At 43.0% G+C, this 21,996-nt stretch overlaps 1 protein-coding gene across 1 annotated transcript in view; it reads right to left on the bottom strand.

Annotated features, from left to right (window-relative positions):
* Positions 1 to 21,212, bottom strand: part of wdfy2 (WD repeat and FYVE domain containing 2) — a 30,872-nt gene extending 9,660 nt beyond the window's left edge. Inside the window, exons 1-6 of the mRNA XM_026144022.1 lie at positions 20,898 to 21,212; positions 19,223 to 19,290; positions 5,499 to 5,572; positions 4,295 to 4,349; positions 3,010 to 3,160; positions 926 to 1,038 (exon numbers count right to left, since the gene is read on the bottom strand). Of these exons, the coding sequence (XP_025999807.1) occupies positions 926 to 1,038; positions 3,010 to 3,160; positions 4,295 to 4,349; positions 5,499 to 5,572; positions 19,223 to 19,290; positions 20,898 to 21,034 (598 nt within the window). The 5' untranslated portion in view covers positions 21,035 to 21,212. The remainder of the gene's footprint in view (positions 1 to 925; positions 1,039 to 3,009; positions 3,161 to 4,294; positions 4,350 to 5,498; positions 5,573 to 19,222; positions 19,291 to 20,897) is intronic.
* Between the last annotated feature and the right edge of the window lie 784 nt (positions 21,213 to 21,996).

The raw sequence follows: 21,996 nt of genomic DNA, 5'->3' as shown, positions 1-21,996 counted from the left end.
GTTGGACCTCTCTCATCTTTAAACTCATTTGGATGTCTCTTTATTGTTAAATGGTAAAAACACATTTTTCTTTTGCCTTCTCTGTTGAAGCAGACTGCATCATGACAAGTTCCAAAGATTTTCTCGAACATTTAAAACCACCGGGGACGCACAACTCTGTAAAAATCAATGCTGAGCTGCGTCAACAAATCTGCAACCTGCTGGAGGACAACAGGCGAAGACAAACGAGGATACTGTGTGAACTTACTGCAGCTGCTGTGTGAACACACATTTATGAGAATGCTCCCCCAAATACAACTGAATTCTAAAATAAAGATTTAATTATCATACAAAGAAAAGCTGCGACTCAACTGCTACATAATTGTTTTAAAGTGGGTTTTGTTTAAAGTTTACAGATCAGAAAGTAATCACCAAATATTGAAAATATCTGCTGCTGTGATCCACTGTAGAGGCTCCTCTCTCTCTCAGATCAGTGAAGAAATAAGAAAAGCACACAAGCAAAAGATGCTGGCTTTCTCTCATAAACTAATATTCAGAGTCGGGAGCGTACTGAAAGCAGAAAACTGAAAATCATCCGAAACATAGCTGGGAGACAATTTGTACAGACAAAATTGGAATGAATATTTAACAATGTTGTGGCGCAGGCAGAGCCGGCAAGAGTTCAGAGCTTCATTACTATGCTAGGACTGCCGCCAAAAATTATTTTCATTCTTGATCAATCAGTTGAACATTTTATCAATAAATTATTGAATTATTTATTTAATTCTGGTAAATGTTAACAAAAATCCCCCTAAGCTCCATGTCATCTGTTAAAAATCACTCAAAAAGCCAAACTAACAGTGACACTATCAGAGGCCTGATCAGCTGACCGATTAATTAATCATTTGTGCTTCAATTAGGACACTAGGTGCTTGTGTGTGGGTACCAGTGTGTCCTTTGAAGGTGGTGACCAGGCTGCAGAGGTCCTGCTCCAGCTTCAGGATTGTCACCTGACCAGACTGATCCCCTACGAAGGCGTGTCTGGTCTCCACGTCGAACCTGGGTCAAAATTAAGGTCATACTTTCCTGCTAAATATGCACTCATTCAGATCCTGTCACACAGACCGAACAGATTCACAACAGAGCTGTAAATTTCACTGCTCACCAAAATCCAGAGCCAACTCTGTGTAAACTACTACATGAAAGCTTTGAATGAATTCGTGCAGAGGCAGCACCACAGCGACTGTCAGCGGAGGACTCTCAGCTGTTTCACCGGCTTCCTTCAAAGCCCTGTCTGACCCGATTAAGTCACGACTGAACCAAATCATTACGTCGGGATACAAAGACGACGAGGAAACCCAACAGCAGAAACAATAACCTAAAGATCCAATCCACTTCCACTGATTTGTCCTTTTCTTTCTGGAAATCTGAGATTTCACGCTGTGCATAACTCCCAGTAAGCACAGAAAAGATGATTTTAAAGTGAAAGGATATTACAACAGATCTACACCGCTGGTTCGTCTGTCCTTCTCAACACCACAGAAAACCAGTGAAATCTTTATTAAACATTAAAAGGGCTGTAGCAGTTTTTAAAACACCCCTGACTGTCTGCTTAACCATTTTCAGCCTTAATGTTGCTACAGCCAGTTAGCCACATTGAGCTGCGGTGGTTAATGCCTGTTTAAAGTATGCTAAGCTGGTGAGAAATGAAACAGTTACGCGCTGTTAAAAAGTGAACAGGAAACACGTCAAAATAATCTGATTCTAGGAAACTTAAGTGATCAAGTCATATTCTTATTCATTACCCTAAAAGGAAAAACTACAGTACAAACTGTGCATCTAAAGAATCACTGCACACTTAACTATATTTTCAAAGTTTGTTGAGTAAAGTAGATCCTCTACATGAAACATTATAATTTCTTTTGCTGCTCTTAGGTCTGTTTTCAGCGTAGCACCGTTTCTGTTCAATGATGGCTTTTGTACTTTAATAATAAAAAGAAAACAACTGTCAGTTCCAGCTCAGTCTTCACCAGTTAAATTGAGTTTAGCATAAAAAAATCTGTTCCTCAGCAAGTCTTAAAATTAGGCAAACACAAGCTCAGATGAACAATACATGTCATATTACATCGTCATTATTTATTTAATATCTACTAAGAACAACATGTAGAAGCAGTGTATGAAAAACTGATTCAGTAGCTTGTAGAAACACATTTAGCAGCACTAACTGTTTGACTTTGTCAGTCTCTCTCGTGTGGTTGTGGAGACGTATTGGCCCACTTTTCTTCACACCTCCTTTTTTAGGCTACGCTGAAAATAAAACTGGGAGCAAGATAAGATGCCTCTTTTTATCTTACTTTATATTTATCAGAACTACAGCAAAACACGCATAACTAATGGTAAACAGCATGAGGGCACTTTTTATTTGTTGTTTCCAAATAAAAAGCTTTCAGCCACAGTATCAAAAGGCTTGCTTTAGTTCAAATGAGCGCAGATTTGGTTAAAAGGCTTCATGCACTATGACGGCCATTTGAACAACAATTTTTTGAACAATTTTTCAAAAAAAACCCAGCAAAACTTTTAAATTTAACTTTTCATTTTCCACACTGTTCCTTTTTCATTATGTCTAAAATCCCTGAACAAATAAACGCCGCTGCTCTGAATCTCCTCTTGCCATGTTATGTAGACAGGTTAGCATGATGCTAAGAGGATACCAGCAGTGTGATGACCTAATAGCAGGCTCATTGGTATGGATCAGTGCCGCTGCTGAGCACTCACACAGCCTTTCATGTGGCCATTACAGAAACCTACTCAGACCGTTTCCTTGACAACAGCATGACTGATGCCTATTGTTAGCCCTTCACATTAGTAGAAACTAACTGGAGGCTAATTTCAATTGCCCGGTCTTATGTTGCACTGACCTAAAAATAGACGGTGTCATCAAAATAAAAAGACAAAGGCTAAAGAATCAAAGTTGGCTCGTCACTTCCCACTCGATCCACTCTAAAGACAAAGCTGGGTGTAGAAGGATACTGTAGTCCTGAGACCCAGGCTGCGGTGCGATATGTCCCCAGCAGCTGGCCGCTCTCTGAGCAGTGCCAGGTGAAGTTTTTATCCTGCCCCGTGCTCAGCAGCCACTCCATCTCCAGCACAAACAGCACCACTGTCACCCTGCCCTGATGAGCTACACACATAAAAAAACAAATTAATTAAAATGAGTAGCCTACAAGAAATCATGGTCATCATGAAAGAAGACGATCAAGCACTACTGCCTTCTTCAAAGAAAGCAGCCAAATGAAGAGGAAGTTTGTGCTCGACACTGATGAAGACGTATTTTTATACATTTGTACTGTTGCACAATACACTTAGCCTTATGTGACACAAAGATACATCTTCACATATGATCAGAGAAACATATCATAAAGGTCAACTATAAATATTTCTCTATATCCATAAAATAAATAAATAAATCTTCTAAGGGTTGTTTTGGACACCCACACAATAAAAAACATGCAGTATAGTGGAATCTGTGGAGGATACATAAAGAGATTTATCACTGGTGCTCTGATCCACACTTAGTGAGTTATGCTCCACAGAGAGGCATGAATTATGAACACAGCCAGAGAGCAAATACTCCTCAGGCTACAAAGCCTAAAGTACAAGGATGTGAGTGGACTTTATTAACTTTGAACTGCCCAGAATTGGCAAAAGTAACAATAAATAACAAGTAACAACAAACGATAGCAGAAACAAAGCTTAAAAATTTCACTTTGAAAGTGTTAGACTTATATTTTTAAGGCATTCTAACAGACTGTAATAATAATAATAACTTTTTTTTTCTTTTCTTTTCTTTTTTTAAATGGGGCAAATCATAATTTATTTATAGAGAAAGAAAAGCCCCTTGTCACTCTTTTCTGGGGCAGTGGGGAAGGTTTAGTCGGGGTATTAGTCTGGGCACAAGGCATTAAAAATTTTGCCTTCTGAATGCAAGTTTCAGCTAAACCCCATTCGCATCAAAATAAAAGACGCGCACCAGATAAGAAGTTGCAACGCGCGTTTGGGTAAATAAGATTTTCTGGAGGAAGACAGACATCTGTTTAGAACTCTTAAAGATGTCAAAAGAAGCAAGCTCCTTTAAGCAATTTCTTTGGTGTTCCTCCACCTCCAAAGAAGCGCGTATTCTCAGAAAAGTGGTTGCAGGAGGTGAGCTGGCTGCAAACAAATGATGAACGCACAGAGATGTGGTGCAGAATGCGCACCTGCGGACCACTTATGTGCACCCCTGAATATAACAGCGTTCTTGCTCTTTCTGTCTCACCCTGGTAGGTGCGTGCTGGGGTCATCTTGTTGTAGTCTTCTGACAGAACAAACTCCTGAAAGAGAGGAAGTGGAGATAATTGGTCACTGACTAAAGTTTCCAGCAACTTTGTAAACATAGAAAAAAAACTATGTTGCTGTGTTTAAATTACATTTGGCTCAGTTCTCTGCACATCAGAGGATTCATGCAAAATGTGCACTGCATAGCATGTATAGGTGAGAAATAAGTACTACTTCCTCAAAAACATAAAGACAAATGACTCATAGATCAATAAATACAAGAAAGGTTCTTGTTCTGAAGTTTCAGCTGAGGTCAACACCCTTAATAAAACACTTATGGGAACTTATGGTAAGTTATGAGGTTGTTCTGAGATGAATCTCCAAGAAAAGTTCACATCACGTGCTGGCTTTATTTTAGGACAGCAACAAAACAAGAAGTGGACAGCAAATAATGCTACATCTAAAAATAGAGTGACCTGCACTGCGTCAGGTCAGAAATGAAACTGCTGTGTTGCTAGAGATTGTGTTTATAAAAAAATAATGGTTACTTTTTTTGGGGTTGGAGCTTTAACTGTACGGAGTAGACCAAAAGGAAAGTCTGGCAAAGAGGTGTTGCCCTCTGGAAACAAAGAATCGTATTAATAAATTGCATTATGAGCTGCGTGACGCACTATAGGAAGGATTATTAAGTGACCAAGATCACAAGGATTCTTCCTCTGATGAGCATGAATAAAATAAGTAGATCTGAAGGAACTCGTTCAATTAGACACCATTGTATGGTACTGTGTGAGAAAAGCAAATAAAAATGAGAAGTGAGATTTATTCTCTGGAGAGCTTTGCCACAGTTTGTCACAAACGAAAGCTATTCACTGCCACTGTAAGAAAGATCAGAGGGGACAAAATTGCTATAATGATGATGATTTACTGGAAGAGATGAATTCACATTTAAAAAGAAAAAAAATCTCGGCTGAGTGGCTAGATAGTGTGCTTCAGGTGACATGAAATGACTTCAAAGCACAATCAAAGCAGATCAGGTTTGTGAACTAGGGCACTGACATTTCCAATAAAACAAAAGAAATACAACTACTCCATTCATTTGATTATAACATCACCGGCAAAAAAAGGAAATAGTTTGTCACAGAGGAAGGAGTGAAAAAACCAGAGGTCTGCATTTAAAAGGGAAGCAGGATGTTGGCTGGACTTACACAGATACTCCCAGTGTCCATCCCCACAGATAGTCTCCTGGTCTCAGGGTTAAAGGACATACAGGAGCTTGATGCTGGAGACACAAAGACACACAACAACAAAGGTTACAATTATTACTGACCTAACAGACTTTTGTGAGGCAATCTGTAAGATATCAGTAAAATCATAAGGATACTCGTGCCTTCTTTCTTAACATTGATGACATTTGTTTGACATTGTAGCAAGTGTCAAGGTTAAACCACAAGCTTTTTTTAGCCTATCAACTGCATCTCACAGTCCTTTCTCAGCTGACTGGGTCATGTGACAGCAAACGAGATGCAACTTAAAGGTACAGAAAACTGATGACTTTCTTCGGCACTGTTAGCCAACAAACCCTCAAATACACTGGAAAAATCCTGACAATGGTTACAGCAGCTATCGATACATGTGAGAGAAACTTGTGCCATCTAACACTGAGATTACAGACTGTCATCGCCTCTATTCCCTCGCGTCAGAGTCCTCCTGCGTGTAGTGTGTAGGTGAACCTCAGCGGCTGCCACCTCATTTTAAAAATCCAAACCATTCCAGTCTATAAAGCTGAGCTGGCAAACTTCACTGAACAGAAGTCTCTCTGTAGGGAATCTAACCTAACACAAATAATGTGCCATGGTTTTTCTTATTTTTTATTTTAATACAGCATGAGGTTCATAAGGTCTGATTTCGGCCTAATCAATTGTTAATATGCATCTCCCGTCTGATCCAATCTACACCAGGAAACATTGTTAAATCATGTCCTCAAGCTATTAAGCTAGACTCTGGTGCTGTACTGAATCATTTTCATTGTGTTCAAAGGCTTTCAAACTTCCATAGGCTTCTCTCTGAAATGAACAACACTTCGACATTCAGAGCTGAACAATGGTTGCTGCACAAAATACAAATCACCAGTTTCAGAGGTTTTCATCTCCCATGTTCTTTTCTCGTCTCATCGTCAGCATTACAATTAAAATGAAATAAACAATTGTATTCTCATTTATATGGCTTCAAAAACAGCAATTTTTACATTTAAATATGTCAGAGCAGAATAAAATGCAAGATGCCAGCTGCATCAGATTAAAAAGAAAAAAGAAAAACTGAATCTTTGTATTGTCAAGAACGACAATACTACTGTCAAGACATCAAGCCACAGTTTATTATAAAAAGCAGAACATTGCGAGTTTGAGTCTTGCACAAGTGAAACAATGTTTATTTTATGTTCTGTCTATCCACCCATCCATATTCTTAACTGCTTGTCTAACCCAGGGTTTGGAAAGGGCTGGAGCCTTTCCTGCAGGAGGGTACACTCTGAACAAGTTAGCAGTTTTATTTGCTTAATTTCTGAGAAATTACAATTTTAAATCTAAATATTCAAAACCCCCAGTGTGTTATTTAACCCAGGGGAAATGAATCCAGAATTTATGTATTGCAGATACTTTATAATGACTGTCTAACTACTTTGGAAAACTGTTTGTTGCAATTTCCTGGAAGAGCTGGCTGAAAGTTTTAAAAGCCAAAAAAAGAAGAAAGAAAGAAAGAAAGAAAGAAAAAAAGAAAGAAAGAAAGAAAGAAAGAAAGAAAGAAAGAAAGAAAGAAAGAAAGAAAGAAAGAAAGAAAGAAAGAAAGAAAGAAAGAAAGAAAGAAAGAAAGAAAGAAAGAAAGAAAGAAAGTGCAACCAAAGTCCCTGCAAAACTACCCAATTTAGGTTTCCAGAAAGCACTGGAAATATCAAAATGTTGGAAAGCAACATAGGGATGCATAGATGCAATCAGTTTATTCTACCTTTCTGCACTTTAGCCAATAGTCGCTTTCCTTTGCAGTGATTACTGAGCAGTTTGAAAAAACTCATGTCAGGGTTGGTAACCACAAATATTTAACTAGTGCAGCCTCTGGCACTGCTATTGTTAGTGACACATCTTGCTGATCACAGCATGAGAGTTCCTTCAGTTCCACAACTAAAGAAAAAAAAGGGACCAACCGTCACAGTCATGCACAGAACAGAAACCGAATATTGGCAATCAATAAGCAATACTGTTTGTAATAAAAATGAAAAGAATGCTGTTATTGTATGCTTTATAAAATCAATCTATCATAAGGTAATAAGTGATTTTTGAAATTAGGCAGAAGCCACTAACCACAGACTGTATATAAAAGATGGTCATAGCCATTGCACCATCACCCATTGATTTGTGTACCCTGAATTTTGAAGCCTAAACATTAGTGGTTTGGCTACTGCCATGTTGTATTTTGCCATAAATGATTAAGTTTGGACAGAAGGTTAAACTACTAAATTATCAGCTAAAGCTAGTATGGTGAGCGTGCTGTGTTCATAAACCGCATTCAACAACAACAGATAGTATAAAACAAGGATGTAGCATTCGAGTCAGAAAGATTAAGCCAATAAAGAAGCACCTAAAAACCTGCATTCTGTCTGGAGGCCACCAGATGGAGATAGTTGTGGTTGCAAAAAGACTTCAGTCCTGTAGAAGTTTATGGGAAAACTGCTTTCTGACTTGATCTCTGTAAACACTTTCATTATGAGTTTATGGGCACAGTCACTCATTTTGGGTCATACAAAATAAAAACTGTTTTGTAAAATACACCATAAGTCATATCCATGTGTTATATACAGTCTACGGGCGCAACACATAGGAACAGAAACCCTGTTAATTCGTGCCAAGTAAGAGATGAATAAAATCACCAAAACTGGTAATAGCAAAACCTCTTGTAACATTTTTTGTCATGATGTTATTTATCAATAATTCTGCTAAAAATGCTCCAAATGCACCACAGACGTGCACTTCAGTGAGGCTGAGCTTACAGCTGGAGGCTACAGCTGCCAATGTTGGCAGACCCATTAATCAAAGCAGCCACTCACTAACTGTAAGCCACAACAAAAGGGGGGAGTTAGAAGAAGAAGAAGAAGACTCAACACCTACACAACTACAAACCCATTTCCAATAATGCTGAGATGCTGTTTAAAGTGTAAATAAAAAATAATACAACGAGCTGCAAATCTCATAAACACGTTTTATTCACAATAGAACATTACTAAACATCAAATGTTTAAATCGATACATTTTTATAATTTCATGAAACGTATTAGCTCATTTTGAATTGACGGCAGCAAAAAGTCAGAACAGGGGAAACAAAAGGCCGGAAGTGTAAAAGGGAACGTTTTGGTGGAGGAATATTTTGCAACTAATTAGGTAAAGTGGCAACAGGTCACTGAGAGAAAAAAAGAGTTTCTCTGAAGTAAAGATAAGCAGAGGTTCACCAGTCTTTAAAAAATTGCAAATTTGCACATTTTGAACCAATTTCAGAATGTTTGTCAATAGTACATAAAACCATGAAACGATTTAGTGAATGTGGAGAAATCTAGCAAGGAACATGGCCCAGAATCAATACTGGATGCCTCTGATCTTCAGGCCTCAGGCGGCACTGCATTAAATACAGACATAATTCTGTCATGGAAATCACTGCATGAGGTCAGGAACACTTCCACAAATCACTCTTGAGAACACAGCTCACCGAACCATCCACTAACACAGGTTAAAGCTCAATCATGCAAAGACGAAACACTGCAGTCTTCTCTGGGCCAAAATACATTTAAAATGGATAAAGTGAGGCAAAGTGAAAAACTGTTTTGTGATCAGATGAGTTGAAAATTTGAAATTCTTTTTGGAAAACACTGACACCATAGCCTCATAAGTATATTAGCGCCTAATATACTGAAAACTATATACAGCAATTGAAAACTATATAAAACCTGTATATCGTTAGCTTCATAGCATAAGTGCCTAAGTCATTTGACTTAGTCAAATGACTTAGGCACTTATGCTATGAAGCTAACGATATACAGGTTTTAGAGCAACATATGCTTCCATCAAGATGGCATCTTTTTCAGGGAAGGGCTTGCATATCCTACCAAGACAATCCTACCCAGCATACTGCAACTATTACAACAGCATGGCTTCATAGTACAAGAGTGTGGGTACTGAACTGGCCAACCTGCCATTTCACCAAATGAAAACCTTTAGGGCAGACTGGAAAAACCCAAAGACTTCTTAACAGCTAGACTCCTGTAAAAGACAAGAATTTGCCAAGATTCCTCTGCCCACGATCCAGCAGTTACTCTCCACGGCAGACTGTTGTTTAAAGAAGAAGGGATGCTACACAGTGGTCCTGTCTCAACTTTTCTGAGACGTGCTGCTGCCATCAAATTCAAAATAACAGAGGATTTTTCTCAGCTTAAACATTTGGTATGTTTTCCATGTTTTATTATTATATGAAATATGACATTTGAAAATCAGTGCGTTGTGTTTTTGTTAAAAGTCCGCTTGTTCACTGTAGCTGTTTTATACTACGTTACCCATGATGCACCTCGGTATCTGTACTTCCGGTTGGGAACGTGTTCAGCGCAGCGCTGCACAGATGAGAGGTGTGTCGGAGGAGTAACGTATTAACGTGCATTCGGTGTGAGTTAATACTGCGTGCGTGCTTACCATGTGAGTATTGTAAGATGAGAGTGAGGCTTGTTGACTTTATCTGTGTAATTTGCTATCGCTAAGAGGCTAGTCCCGTTGCTATCGCTAAGAGGCTAGTCTCGTTGCTATCGCTAAGAGGCTAGTCCCATTGCTATCGCTAAGATGCGTTTTGTTTGGCCTACTACAGGCAGCCTTGTGTTCAGCCCATATTTCATTCCATATACGACTTACTGTCAAGCATTGTGGTTGTAGGTGGATGTAACTATTTACTATGTTTATTCTCTGAATCGTTGCAATCAGCAGAGGTCTGGTTTGCCAATGTATATACAAGCCAGAAATTCATTTATGGTCTTAGGGTGCCATCTAGTGGCCATGAGGTTATGGCAGATTGTATAACATTACGCTGGAAACCCACAGTACTGTATAAGGGGTACACTGCTATCCATAGTGGTTAATACAAATGTTTGTTCTTTCTGTTTACAGATGACCACACACACATACCCATATACACACTCACACCCCCGTTACCTGCATGTGAATACTGTAATGCCTCCCTACCAACGCTGTACATCCTGTTGATGTCATCTGCCACCTCTTTAGTAAAGTTATTTGAACTACATCACTGTGGAGTACCATTCCTTCTGACCGAGGACGACTCAGTTGAAGCGTGATCGGCAATCAGTGCAAACATACATTACAAGTGGTCCTTCGAGCCGGAGTCGCCTTGGCTGAGTTAATGAGATGGCAAACCCTCAGGATAGAGGTGCATCGAGTAGCCCCCGTCCAACGCGGGAGAAGAAACTTCCAGGACATCTGGTGGACTATGAGCACAACCTAACTGAGCCATCTAGCGCTCCAAGTAGTTCAAGCAGCTCCGACTATGAAGAGGATGAGAGATGGCAGAAGATGGAATCAGTTTGGAGCAGTGTCCTCCAACACATGACTCAACTGCAAGTGTCTATGGAGGAAACTCGTGGGACATTACTGAAGCGGGTGGAGCGTTTGGAGCAAGCTTCTAAACCTGGCAGTCCTCTTCCCCCAGAAACAGGAGCGTTAGAACAACCCCAACATATTTCCTCCATAACAGAAGTTGCACCACTACAACCTAGCAATGAGGTGTTACATGACACCACAACACCGGCGAACATGCCGACGCCAGTGGAAACATCTGCTCCATCACCTCCCCGTAAAGCGAGCCTTCACATTCAGCCAGTGCTGCACCCTGCCACTTATGTAGCTGCATCGACGCCACTCAGGAGACCTGGGCGATGCACTGCTGAACCCTTCTCATATCAGCGATCGGAACATCAGCTCCTGATAAACAGGCCAGGCCAGGTGCAGCTATTACATTCTGCATCCCCAGCTGATCAGCCACTACAACATGCTCATCTTTCAGTGCACCAGCTATCACAGGCTGTGGACCCAATGAGTCTGCAGCAGATGTCACGTCCCGCTGCTCCTGTCTTCCAAGTCAGACATCCAGCTAATCCTGTGTACTTGCAGCAACCTTCACGTCCACCAGCGCCTGTGACCCAGCCATCACAGTGGACAGAAGCTCATCGCCCTGTGCCCACCATACTGCATCCTGAAGCTGTGCCTGATCCAGCTGGCAAGCACTATGTTCCTTATCCCTCAGGCAGTCACTATTCATCATCTTCCTCTGCTGAACACCATAATCCGCAGGTTGCCACAACTTACCCAGCAGGAATGCCTCTACCAAACCTGATGGAGATGATGGTGGCATCTTCATACGGCATCCCAAAGCCTAAGCTGGTGATCTTCCGGTCGGGGAGAGAGAGTGACTTTGCCTTATTGAAGAAAGGGCTGGACAGCACCTTAGGGCCACATTCACATCTGGGAGAAGATTACAAGTATCAGGTCCTACTAGATCATCTAGAGCATCCCAGCGCTTTACAGGTAGCTAAGCGCTACATTCACGACCGCACTCCCTACACTAGTGCAATGAGGGCGCTAGAGCAGAGGTATGGACAGCCAAGGCAGTTAGTCCAAAGTGAGCTTAGCACCATATTAAACGCCCCCCCTATTAGAGCTGGAGACTCTCAAGCTATTGAAGACCTCTCCCTGTCGGTGTCCAGCCTGGTTGGGCTTCTCAGTACCATGGATGAAGTAGCAGCCAGTGAGCTTCATTGTGGTTCACATGTGGATAGACTGCTTACCAAGCTCCCTCTGAACTACAGGGACAACTTCATCGAGTACTGTATCACCCGGGGAATCATCCGCAGTGGCAGCAGCCGAACATACAATATGTACGACTTCTCAGAATGGCTCGAACGGAAATCCCAAGTCCTTCAGCTATCCAGACAAGCCTCTCAAATGCCCCCGGACAAGCCACGTCCAGAGAAGAACCTACTCAAAGCCTCAGCAGGGCTCAAGCCACACAACAGATCTGCTTCCATCTACTACGGCCCAAATCCAGCCCAAGCCAAGCTAAAACAGGAGGGAGAATCTACAGCTCCAGATCCGACAGTCCAACCTAAGAAGAAACAGAAGTTCAAACCTTATTGTCCATACTGCGAAGGGACAGAGCATTATCTGAATGGCTGTGATGGATTCAAAAGGCTAGACCTCAAAGCTATGGCTACCTGGATTACCGAGAAGGCCAAATGCTGGCGCTGTGGCCGTAAACATTCTCCAGAGCAGTGTACTCTGAAGAAGCCGTGCAGCACCTGTGGTGACCAGCATTTGTTGGTGCTCCATGACCTGGTTGAGGCCAAGAAGCGGGACCCTAACATACTAACTGTGAGTACTAGTATGGTCTACCTAGACTATTCAAGTCACTCAGGTCGTGTTATGCTTAAGGTAGTACCAATCCAACTACATTATGGGGGCAAATCACTGAATACATTTGCTGTGCTCGATGACGGCTCAGAGAAGACTGTTGTGCTTCCAGCGGCAGTTAAATCTCTAGGTTTGGAACAGGAGGAAGCAACACTCTCACTGAGAACTATCCGTCGAGATGTAATCCAGATGAAGGGAGGCTTTGTCTCATTTCAGGTGTCACCAAGGGCTAAGCCCAAAGTGAGGTACAAAGTAACACATGCTTTCACAGCCCAACAACTGAGCCTAGCTACTCAGTCATGTCCAGTTGAACAGCTAAAGAAGAAGTATCTTCACTTACAGAAAGTCCAGATTGAGGGATTTAACCAGATCCAACCTTTGGTGCTGATTGGCTCAGATAACGCTCATCTCATCACCCCTGTCCGCCCCGTCCTTCGGGGGTCGTCCAAAGGGCCAGTAGCTATCTGCACCAAGCTCGGATGGGCCATCCAGGGGCCGGCCAGTAGTATGCCTACATCTGAGGGGGACCTGCAGTGCCTGAACATGTGCCTTTCTCCTGCAGATGCCGTGCATCAAGATGTGAAGCGTTTGTGGCAACTAGATGCTCCCCCCTACAGGACAGAGAAGGAGGTCACACGGTCAAAGGAGGACAGAGAGGCGGTAGCTATGTTGGAGACAAAGACTATCAGAGTCCCAGTAGACGGTGTCGAGAGATACGCCACTCCGCTGCTGAGAAGGAGGGACTTTCCACGGATGTGTGTCTCTCCTGAAGCAGTAAAAGGCCTCCTCAGATCCACCGAACGTAAGCTGGCCAAGAATCCTGATCTGACCCTCACATACAGCCAGGAGATCCACAGGTTAGTAGATTCTGGTTATGTTGTTAAGCTGAGCCCAGATGAGACACATAGCTCTTCCGAGTCATGGTATGTACCCCACCACATGGTACATCACAATGATAAGGCTAGGGTGGTCTTCAACTGTTCGTTTGAGTTTCAGGGGGCCGTCCTGAACCACTACCTCTTACCAGGACCTCCCTTGGGGCCCACTCTGCTGGGGGTATTACTCCGCTTCCGCCAACACCCTGTAGCCGTGAGTGGAGATATCAAAGCCATGTTTCACCAGATTCGGCTGCTCCCAGAGGACTGTCCTCTACTACGGTTTCTGTGGAGGGATTGTGAAACTGACCGGCCCCCCGACGTATATGAGTGGAGAGTTTTGCCCTTCGGAACGACATGTAGCCCCTGTTGTGCTATTTACGCCCTACAGAGACATGCAAGGGAGCACGAAGACACCCACAAGGACATCTGTGACTCTGTCCACACAGCCTTCTATGTGGATAACTGTTTACAGTCCCTATCCAACCCAGAAGAGGCAAAGCAGCTCATCGACCGAATGAGAGATTTACTCATTCAAGGAGGATTCGAGATACGTCAGTGGGCGAGCAACGTGCCCGAAGTAGTTGCTCACCTGCCCGCTTCAGCTAGATCAGAGAGCTGCGAGCTTTGGCTGAACTTCAAAAGTCTCGACCCACAAGAGTCAACATTAGGACTCAGCTGGCACTGCCCGACAGATGTCCTGGGATATAAGCACCGCCCTATAACCTACTCCACGGTCACGCTGCGCAACGTGTACAAGGTACTAGCTACCCAGTATGACCCCCTAGGTTATATTTGTCCCTACACTACAAGGGCCAAGCTGATTGTACAGGCCCTGTGGAGCACAGAGAGAGGATGGGATGAGCCCATCGAAGGGAATCTACTTCAGTCCTGGCTTGAGTGGGAAGGTGAACTGTCACACCTTCAGCATGTCACCATTCCCCGCTGCTACACTCCTTCTCACAACTCCAGCAATGTGACATACGAGGCTCACATATTCTGTGACGCATCAGAAAAGGCGTATGGGGCTGTGGCTTATCTCCGAGTAATCGATCAACAACTGCCCATCGCCACATCATTCCTGATGGCTCGCTCCAGAGTGGCCCCACGTAAACAGGTGTCAATACCCCGGCTGGAGCTTTGCGCAGCGCTCACAGGGGCCCAATTGGCCAAATTACTCCAGACAGAGCTCACCATCCTCCTGAAATCGATCTACCTGTGGACAGACTCTACAACGGTGCTGCAGTGGATCCAGTCTAGTTCCTGTCGCTATAAGGTATTTGTGGGGACTAGAATCTGTGAAATACAGGAGCTGACATCTCCTGAACAGTGGCGGTATGTGACCTCTGACCTCAATCCTGCTGATGACATCACCAGAGGGAAACATCTCGCTGACCTAACTGTCCGCAATCGTTGGTCACATGGTCCACCCTTTCTGTCACAACCTGCTGACACTTGGCCTAAGTCGCCAACAGAGTTCCCGGCATGCAGTGAGGCAGAGCTCAGGAAGACTGCATTCTGTGGGCACGTTTCTGCATCCCCGACTTTACCGGATCCAACACAATATGCCACGCTAGATGAGCTGATTGCTGCTACCTACCAGACCCAACACGGGGCGGCTGACGCTCCTATTACAGCAGCGGAGCAACTAGAAACCAAAACCATGCTGCTTCGCTCGGCACAGACTGACAGCTTCTCAGAGGAGGCCCGAGCCCTCCAGATCGGGCACCCAGTCCGCTCAGACAGCCGTCTTAGCGTGCTGTCCCCTGAATATGACAGTCTTACCGGTCTCATCAGAGTCGGAGGCCGCCTCCGTCGAGCTGCCAACTTAGATCCAGACAGTATTCATCCCATTGTATTAGCAGCTGAACATCCCCTGACCAAGCTCATCATAAAAACTTACGATGACCAGCTCCTTCATCCAGGTGCAGAGAGGCTGTTTGCGGAAATACGGCGCACCTATTGGATTCTCAGAGGACGTCAAGCCATTAAGAAGCATCAGCACCAGTGTGTGGACTGTAGGAGATGGCGCGCCTCACCTTCTACACCCAAAATGGCTGACTTACCTTCATCGCGGCTGAGACTCTATAAGCCGCCGTTCTGGTCAACGGGCGTAGACTGTTTTGGGCCATACACGATAAAGATAGGTCGTAGAAGAGAGAAACGCTGGGGAATCATCTACAAGTGTCTTACAACCAGATGCGTGCACCTTGATCTCCTCCCTAGTCTTGACACCGATTCCTTCCTTATGTCATTACGCAGATTTATTGCACGCCGAGGAAAGCCATACGAGATGTGGTCTGATCGAGGGACCAATTTCAGAGGTGGGCACAGAGAACTCCAAACGGCGTTTGAAAACATGGAGCCGGACCTCAAGCAGCAACTGGCCAAGCAGACTATCAACTTCTGCTTCAATCCCCCACACTCTCCTCATTTCGGAGGAGCATGGGAAAGGGAAATCAGAGCAGTGAAGTCAGCTCTGCAAGTGGTCCTGAAGGACCAAGTTGTGGTGGAAGAAGTCCTACTCACTGCTCTCATAGAGGTTGAGGGCATTTTGAACTCAAAGCCGCTTGGCTATGCATCGGCTGACATAGCTGACCCAGATCCCATCACACCAAATCTTCTCTTGATGGGGCGGCATGATTCGGCACTACCCCAGGCAGCTTACGGCCCCTCAGGCACTCTTTCTAACAGAAGATGGAGGCACAGTCAGGTCATCAGCGACCACTTCTGGAAGCGGTTCATACAGAACTACCTCCCAGGACTGCAACTCCGACAGAAATGGAGGAGGTCCACTGACAACATGGCTGTGGGACAAGCTGTTATGATTGTGGACTGTAACTTGCCTAGAGGCCTTCGGCCTGTGGGTACCATTGCCAAAGTTTTCCCAGGGATTGATGGCGTTGTTCGAGCTGCCGAGGTCAAGGTTAAAGACAGTACCTATGTTCGCCCGGTAACTAAGTTGGTGGAACTTCCCAAAGTTCCTGAGGACTCAAATGACACTGTTCCAAAATAGAAGGACTCTAGCGGGAGTGTATTTGCCTACAAATACAGGGGCGGCTGTTAAAAGTCCGCTTGTTCACTGTAGCTGTTTTATACTACGTTACCCATGATGCACCTCGGTATCTGTACTTCCGGTTGGGAACGTGTTCAGCGCAGCGCTGCACAGATGAGAGGTGTGTCGGAGGAGTAACGTATTAACGTGCATTCGGTGTGAGTTAATACTGCGTGCGTGCTTACCATGTGAGTATTGTAAGATGAGAGTGAGGCTTGTTGACTTTATCTGTGTAATTTGCTATCGCTAAGAGGCTAGTCCCGTTGCTATCGCTAAGAGGCTAGTCTCGTTGCTATCGCTAAGAGGCTAGTCCCATTGCTATCGCTAAGATGCGTTTTGTTTGGCCTACTACAGGCAGCCTTGTGTTCAGCCCATATTTCATTCCATATACGACTTACTGTCAAGCATTGTGGTTGTAGGTGGATGTAACTATTTACTATGTTTATTCTCTGAATCGTTGCAATCAGCAGAGGTCTGGTTTGCCAATGTATATACAAGCCAGAAATTCATTTATGGTCTTAGGGTGCCATCTAGTGGCCATGAGGTTATGGCAGATTGTATAACATTACGCTGGAAACCCACAGTACTGTATAAGGGGTACACTGCTATCCATAGTGGTTAATACAAATGTTTGTTCTTTCTGTTTACAGATGACCACACACACATACCCATATACACACTCACACCCCCGTTACCTGCATGTGAATACTGTAATGCCTCCCTACCAACGCTGTACATCCTGTTGATGTCATCTGCCACCTCTTTAGTAAAGTTATTTGAACTACATCACTGTGGAGTACCATTCCTTCTGACCGAGGACGACTCAGTTGAAGCGTGATCGGCAATCAGTGCAAACATACATTACAGTTTTTGTTAATATTTTTTACAGTGTCCCAACATTTTTGGAAAAGGACTAGTAGGGCTGGGCCATATCATACTGTTCACGGTAATACCGGTATAATGACGGGCAACGATAAGAAAATGAAATATCACGATAGAATATGGGTAAAACACACATGCGCAGTGCCTTTGTTTACATATGCACATGGCGAAAAAAAGCGTGCCGAAGACTGAGAATAAGAAGGGCGAAAGCAGATCGTTAAATGAAACAGATGAACCAGAACTGGTTTGCAAAAATGCTGCAACTTCAGTGGTGTGGAACTGGTTTAGCTTTCGTCCCTCAGATACACAACAAAGCACATTTTTGGTAGAGCATGCTAGCGGGCCGTCGTTATTACCGTGTTTTTTGGAAAACACGGCACACTTAAAATCAATCCTTTGATTTTTCTGAAAATCGACAGTGCCCCTTATAATCCCGTGTGCCTTATGTATGAATTCTGGTTGTGTTTACTGACCTCGAAACGATTTTATGTGCACGGCGCTCGAAAATCTGTCAAATGTTTCAGTACGACTTCGCTAAGCTACGAAGCCGCACCGCTTGATGGATTGACGGATAAAAAAAACAGCTGCTTGTTTAAGTGAAAATACATTGATGTTTTTTTTGCACTAATAAAGTTGTGGAGTTGTAAAGTATTTTGTCTAGTGTCAATTATATCGTTATCGCAAATTTTCAAATGTATATCGTGATAAATATTTTTGGTCATATCGCCCTGCTCTAAGGACTAGTGTTATGAAAAGATAAGTTAGATAAAGAGATTTTTTTTTAAAAAACAACAACAACAACAATCTGTTGTACCATCCTGTCAGAATATTAATTTCACTGCTGGTATTGAACATTTTTACATGGAAGTCTAATGGGATTGATTCTGTTTTGGACAGCGCCTCAAGTGGCCACTATTGGAACTGTCTCTCTCTTCTTCTTTTTTTAGCACTTCCATGTTGGCTTCACTTTTCAGCGTCAGAGCTTGCCACTTCCTGCTGCCTTTACCTTTGAAACACAGCTCCATCCACTCATCGAGGCCGCTCCAGTCAGCACATGTGGTCATCTGTGCATTAAGTGTTGATAGGCTGTTACTCGTGAAGCATAACAAATATAATAGTGCCTGACACCTCAGGGTGACGACAGCTGCCAGAGAGAGGTAGCTTTTTACGGTAACGCATTTTACAGCTAATCTGTTTTATCGAGACTCGGTGGAAACAAGAATGATACCGATAATCTGAAAAATGTTGAGCATCAAGTCTGGTTGATCCCAAGAGCAGAGTGACCTCCACATTTTCATCGGTCTCTGAAAGGAGGGGTGTGTGATTCATTGTGTCCATCATGTTGAGTCAGTACACTCACAGGCGAAGCATGTACAGAAACGGGAGTGAACACTGCCTTTCACAGAAGAATGTGTCAGCTGAATAACTGCTGACAAAAGTGCCATTCTTGTGCTATTTATGATTTCTTTAATTATACTAAACAAGCCAGTCAACCAGCTAATTCATAAATAAATATTGCCTTTTTTAAGCATACAGCATACTGACAATTTACTGTTAAATACTGTTATTCAAAAAAAATGTGCCAGTAGACAAAAAAAGGAAGGAATACCTACATGGCATTGTGTGGTAGATGCTGGGCCAGTACTGACCACTGTCTCTCTTCAACCATACCCGAATAGTCCTGTGGGATGAAACCAACAGAGATTAGTCCTCAATGCATTTGAAGTGAGTTACATTCTTGGTGTCAACTTTGTTACACTGCAGGTAATCAACTCAATTGCCAGAATTTCTGAGAAAACAGAAATATGTGTGACGTATTCGTAGGTTTCACTACCACTGATAAGGAAATCAGCCTGTTCTCCAGCACTCCGGGGGGCCACAAGCAGATCCAACTGCCACTTCCACCAGAGGAAGTACTGACATTTCCCCCAAAAGGATACATGCATTCATTATCCCCAAAATATCATGACCACCCATCCTTAAAATGCTGCTTAAACCTCACCAGATCCGTTAACTCCGGTAAGTTGCACCTGCTGCATATCAGACTTCATCCTGTCACTGGTTTGTGGTTTGACTCTTGTCAGCCCAGTGTTAGTAGGCCTCTCACAAGGAAGAGGTGCTAACTTAGTTATCTGACCACAAAAATCTGGATCTTATCAGACTTGCTCAGGTCTTTACACCTGACAGTCTGCACAGCCCAGATATGAGACAAACAATGGTTCTAATGTTTTGTCTCTGCTGTGAATGCAGGTAAAAACTTTCCCCTGTGACACTGAACAACAGCCCGAGTTCCGAGATGACTGACAATCAACTCACTGACCTACTTTGAATTTTTACTACACCACTCAACACTTCAATTTACAGCAATTATTCTTCACTGTTCTCTTTAGGGGTGACATATACTTCTGGGTGAAATGTAATGGGAATAAAATCATCTGTGCTTTAAACTCAATCACAGAATCCACTGAAAGGCTCATTTCCCACGCAAATCCACATGGCCACTGGCACAAAGACTTAAGACACTTCTATTTCACCACCTCCTTTTCCATTTCGGTGGGTACTTAAACGCGGTTTGTTCTAGCAAATTCCATATATCTTATTTTAAGCATTTCCCCTGCTTAAACACCCCAGTAAATAGCCATCTAGGACTACAATAGGTAAGTCGCCATGGATCAGGGATATGCATCATATAGCTTAGGTGGCATATAGGACTAAATTTGCAATTGGTGCAATAAGTTACAAGGACATTTCAGAACATGCCGCCTCAGCATATACAGGCTCACCGTCACCCTCACATAGATCTAAGTGGGATAGACGCAAACTCTTGGTACCCCAAAACAGCTCCAGGCATGTGCAACAGAGAATAAGTAAGGGGACAGACTACAGCAGCTTTAATGCCTCAAAGCTGAGACATTCTGGTATATATAGCAACTCCTGGTGCCATAATATGCGAGAAACACTCTAATAACACCAGTGTTTACGCTGAGTCTTTTTTTAGTTATGTCTAGCTAACGTTAGCACAACTAAACTACGTGTTACTGGCTTGGAGCTAACACAAAAAGAGTATAATTTACAGCCGTTAACTAGCATGTAATGGTGTGACTGTGTCAGCTGACACTTTTGTAAAAATGTTATTGAACCCTTGGACTGTTTCAACATGTTTGGAAACGTTACATGACACGGGGGTGGGGGTCCACTCAATAGGAGCAGATTAAGGGGCATTATTGTGTCGAATATTATTTCTGGAGGTTAATTTGTGCTTTAGCCAGCCTGCAGAGCGCAGCTTACCTGTCTTCAGACACGCTGATAACGCCGTCTTCTTTGGGAATTATCACCGCTGTGCTCACCACCTCCTGGAAAGCATCGATTTTGCTCAGGAGGCAAGGCTTCCGAGCCTGAGGTTGAGGCTGAATTTCAGCCGCCATGAGCTGGTGGTGCACAAACCTCCGACTACGGTCCTGGCTCCGAGAAACATAACACACGGCGGTCCGACAGCAGAACCTCGGCTGCTAGCTAGCTGTCAGGCAGGCAGCTCTCTGTTGTGACGGCGGTCAGAGGCGGTGCCAGTCAGCTGACAACAGATACGCCACCTACACTCGCACACATACAGCACTTCCTTTGAACAAAATAAAAGTCCTTAGTTGAGTTCCGCTTTTGGATTTTCACAACAAAATATGATAGATATTAGATAGATATGCTTTAATTAAAATATAAAACGATACGATAACAATATCTCAAGTCTTGTAAGCAAAAATAATAAAGTAATATCAACAAAACGTTTTCTAATGAGGCCCTCTGCAAAGTGTGGCTACACTACGTCTGCCATACAAGAAAGAGTTAATCATTTTGAAGCAAAAAAAAGCAAAGAAATCAGTTTTAATTGGCCGTAATGAAATATAGAGCATATACTGTTATGTTAAAAAGTGCAAATTATGACATGTCAATTTCCCTTTACCAAAGGTTTATAAAATGTGACAGATGTCTTTATTAAAGGGGTGCCACAGTGAGGTCGACAAAAGACGTTATCCCGACTTTTAGACACCTCTATTGGCTCAGGGTGAGCTATACTTTATTATTAGTTGCATTAATTTCCATAATGCGACTTTCTTCAAACTAGTTTTGTATTTTTTATACGCCATAGATATGGTACTATATGTATAATGTTATTGATTACTATAAATAGCCAGTTTGGACATGAGTAGAGATAATCTTGATGACTGAACTGGACTTTAGAAATAAAACCAGATTAATAGTTGGGTCACTGATAACTTCAGAGAAGAAAAACTCTACCAACATTACTTTTTTCACGAACCACATACTTTCCAGGAAAGAGCTGCTGGACTGCCTAGATCAAAAATGCAATTATAGGTCGTTTATTAGAACCTCA

This window comes from Astatotilapia calliptera, chromosome 16 (genome assembly GCF_900246225.1).
Source record: "Astatotilapia calliptera chromosome 16, fAstCal1.2, whole genome shotgun sequence".
NCBI classification, from domain to species: Eukaryota; Metazoa; Chordata; class Actinopteri; order Cichliformes; family Cichlidae; genus Astatotilapia; species Astatotilapia calliptera.
Note: the sequence above shows the minus strand (reverse complement) of the source record. Positions and strands in the feature narration are given on the sequence as shown.